The sequence below is a fragment of the Anomaloglossus baeobatrachus genome, unplaced genomic scaffold (assembly GCF_048569485.1).
Source record: "Anomaloglossus baeobatrachus isolate aAnoBae1 unplaced genomic scaffold, aAnoBae1.hap1 Scaffold_834, whole genome shotgun sequence".
Lineage (NCBI taxonomy): Eukaryota > Metazoa > Chordata > Amphibia > Anura > Aromobatidae > Anomaloglossus > Anomaloglossus baeobatrachus.
In genome coordinates, this window is record NW_027445222.1 from 26,542 (window position 1) to 30,000 (window position 3,459).

Below are 3,459 nucleotides of genomic sequence, written 5' to 3' on the forward strand. Positions count from 1 at the left end.
TGTCGGAGGGGAGATGATGAACCCTGGGCAGCCTGACAGTGGGCTCTATTCATCCCGGCAGGAACAGAGGCGTTCTGTGTGAGGGCTGGTCCGGGCACTCAGGTATCCCATCTTGGCAGGCCCCGCGTCCCATTGTGCACCACAGGAACATTATACGGGGGGCTGCTCCCCCCTCACCTGGCAGGAGCTGGTTGGTCAGTAATGGGGGGGTGGGGGCCAGTCCCTATATAATCTGCACCTGGCACCTGCCCCCAATATTACCCCGGAGCTGCCTGTACCAGTACGTAGACCACCATGTCCACAGAGGAGAAGAGCGCAGAGTCCTGGCCCCCCAGAGTCCAGCTGAAGACCCCCCCATATGTAAGTTACAGGCCGCTATATCACAAGTTAACAGGACCCTCCTATGTGGCCCTTGTGCGCCCCCCCCTCTGTCCTGACAGCGCAGCTCCTCGTGCCCACACCCTGCACTGGGGGGACCTTACAATACGCGGCTTGTATCTTCCAGTCTTTCCCAGTTGGTCTGGAGTTCCCAGCACCGCCCGCACCCTCAGCCCGCAAGCTGCTGATAATGACCATCGGGGCCATCGCGGCCTTGTCTATCAGTGTCCTGGGAGTCCTGCTCGCCACCTACCTGGGGAGGGTCCACTGCAGCCAGGTAAGTGCCCCGTAGCGAGTGCACGCTCTACTCGAGAGGAATGGGGATGCCACCTATGACCCCCAGAGCTGCACTCACTATTCTGCTATTACATCAGGTCATATCCTCAGTCACCCCCAGAGCTGCACTCACTATTCTGCTATTACATCAGGTCATATCCTCAGTCACCCCCAGAGCTGCACTCACTATTCTGCTATTACATCAGGTCATATCCTCAGTCACCCCTAGAGCTGCACTCACTATTCTGCTATTACATCAGGTCATATCCTCAGTCACCCCCAGAGCTGCACTCACTATTCTGCTATTACATCAGGTCATATCCTCAGTCACCCCCAGAGCTGCACTCACTATTCTGCTATTACATCAGGTCATATCCTCAGTCACCCCCAGAGCTGCACTCACTATTCTGCTATTACATCAGGTCATATCCTCAGTCACCCCCAGAGCTGCACTCACTATTCTGCTATTACATCAGGTCATATCCTCAGTCACCCCTAGAGCTGCACTCACTATTCTGCTATTACATCAGGTCATATCCTCAGTCACCCCCAGAGCTGCACTCACTATTCTGCTATTACATCAGGTCATATCCTCAGTCACCCCTAGAGCTGCACTCACTATTCTATTATATCAGGTCTTATCCTCAGTCACCCCCAGAGCTGCACTCACTATTCTGCTATTACATCAGGTCTTAGGGGCACTTTGCATGTTGCGACATTGCTAGCCGATGGTAGTGATGTCGAGCGCGATAGTCCCCGCCCCCGTCGCAGCTGCGATCTCTTGTGATAGCTGGCGTAGTGAACATTATCGCTACGGCAGCTTCACACGCACTCACCTGCCCTGTGATATCGCTCTGGCCGGAGACCCGCCTCCTTCCTAAGGGGGCGGGTCGTGCGGCGTCACACGGCAGGCAGCCAATAGAAGCTGAGGGGCGGAGATGAGCGGGACGTAAACATCCCGCCCACCTCCTTCCTTCCTTCCGCATAGCCGGTGGAGGCAGGTAGGAGATGTTCCTCGCTCCTGCGGCTTCATACACAGCGATGTGGTCTGCCGCAGGAACGAGGAACAACGTCGTACCTCCTATTGGTGCGACATTATGGAAATGACCGATGCTACACAGATCACCGATTTACGACGCTTTTGCGATCGTTTATCGGCGCATCTAGGCTTTACACGTTGCGACGTCGTTACCAGCGCCGGATGTGCGTCACTTTCGATTTGACCCCGACGATATCGCAGTAGCGATGTCGCAGCATGCAAAGTACCCCTTATCCTCAGTCAGCCCCAGAGCTACACTCACTATTCTGCTGTTACATAAGGTCTTATCCTCCAGTCAACTCCAGAGCTGCACTCACTATTCTGCTGTTACATCAGGTCTTATCGTCAGTCACCTCCAGAGCTGCAGTCACTATTCTTCTATTACATAAGGTTTAATTCTCCATAGCTGCACTCACTATTCTGCTATTACACAAGGTCTTATCCTCCAGTCACCTCCAGAGCTGCAGTCACTATTCTATTATATAAGGTCTTATCCTCCAGTCACCTCCAGAGCTGTAGTCACTATTCTGCTATTACATAAGGTCTTCTCCTCCAGTCACCTCCAGAGCTGCAGTCACTATTCTGCTATTACATAAGGTATTATCCTCCAGTCACCTCCAGAGCTGCAGTCACTATTCTGCTATTACATAAGGTATTATCCTCCAGTCCCCTCCAGAGCTGCAGTCACTATTCTGCTGGTACATTGTGTTTTATTCTCCAGTCCCCTCCAGAGTTGCAGTTGTTTGTGTGTGTTGGTACTTATCTGGCAGGTGTGTTGCTGTGTCTGCGGTTGAAAGTTTGCTGTGTCTGGCACGTGTGTGGGTGATTCGCCGTGTCTGGCGCATGCGTGGGTGCCTCGCCGTGTCTGGCGCGTGCGTGGGTGCCTCGCCGTGTCTGGCGCGTGCGTGGGTGCCTCGCCGTGTCTGGCGGGTGCCTCGCCGTGTCTGGCGGGTGTGGGTGCAGGTGCTTATTACCCTCTCGTCCGCAGAGTGATGCCTCCGGGCTTTTGGCCCCCCAGCTGAATGTCCAGAATGAGGCATCTCTCCTCTTGGCGTTCAGTGAGCTCAGCGACTTGGGAGCGGCGTCCGGAATCACCTGTGACCTCAAAAATGTGAGTATTAGGGGGTCCTGCTGTTATTAGGGGGCTCCTTTTGACAGTTATTGGGGGGGGGGGATGTTCCGCAGTTATGGAGGAGGTGCACTGCTATTATTGGGGGGCTTCAGTTATTAACGCAGTTGTTGGGTGGCTGCACATTTATTGGGGGAGGTGCTGTAGCCATTCTGGGGGTCCACCATGATAATTAGGGGCCTCCGCTGTAATCGGGGGTCTGCACTCACTCTCCTCCCGCCCCCAGCACCTGATGCTCTACCATGGACGGCCCGAGGGTTGCGTGGCGCGGAGAATGGACACCAGCGAGAGCCTCCCCTCCTGCCAGGAGCTGGAGAACTACTTCCAGGCTGTGCTGGTAAATATCCCCGCGGACGGCGCTGCCGCAGCCTCTGCTCCCCTCATCAGCCTCTGCTCCCCTCATCAGCCTCTGCTCCCCTCATCAGCCTCTGCTCCCCTCATCAGCCTCTGCTGCCCTCATCAGACTCTGCTGCCCTCATCATCCTCTGCTCCCCTCATCATCCTCTGCTCCCTTCTCCAGAGGAATGTCAGCCTGGGCCTGACGCTGGACGTGCAGGTGGTAGGAGTGGGATCCCTGGGAAGCCTCGTCACCCTGCTGTGTAACAACAAGCCCACCTACCTGCTAAGCCCCCTCCAA

General features: G+C 55.3%; 1 protein-coding gene across 1 annotated transcript in view; it reads left to right on the top strand.

Annotated features, from left to right (window-relative positions):
* The first annotated feature begins 276 nt into the window (after positions 1-276).
* Positions 277-3,459, top strand: part of LOC142288453 (uncharacterized) — a 4,145-nt gene continuing 962 nt past the window's right edge. The window contains exons 1-5 of the mRNA XM_075333513.1: positions 277-360; positions 506-655; positions 2,682-2,804; positions 3,049-3,159; positions 3,343-3,459. The exon at positions 3,343-3,459 is cut by the window's right edge and continues 1 nt beyond it. Coding sequence (XP_075189628.1) covers positions 295-360; positions 506-655; positions 2,682-2,804; positions 3,049-3,159; positions 3,343-3,459 — 567 coding nt within the window. The 5' untranslated portion in view covers positions 277-294. The remainder of the gene's footprint in view (positions 361-505; positions 656-2,681; positions 2,805-3,048; positions 3,160-3,342) is intronic.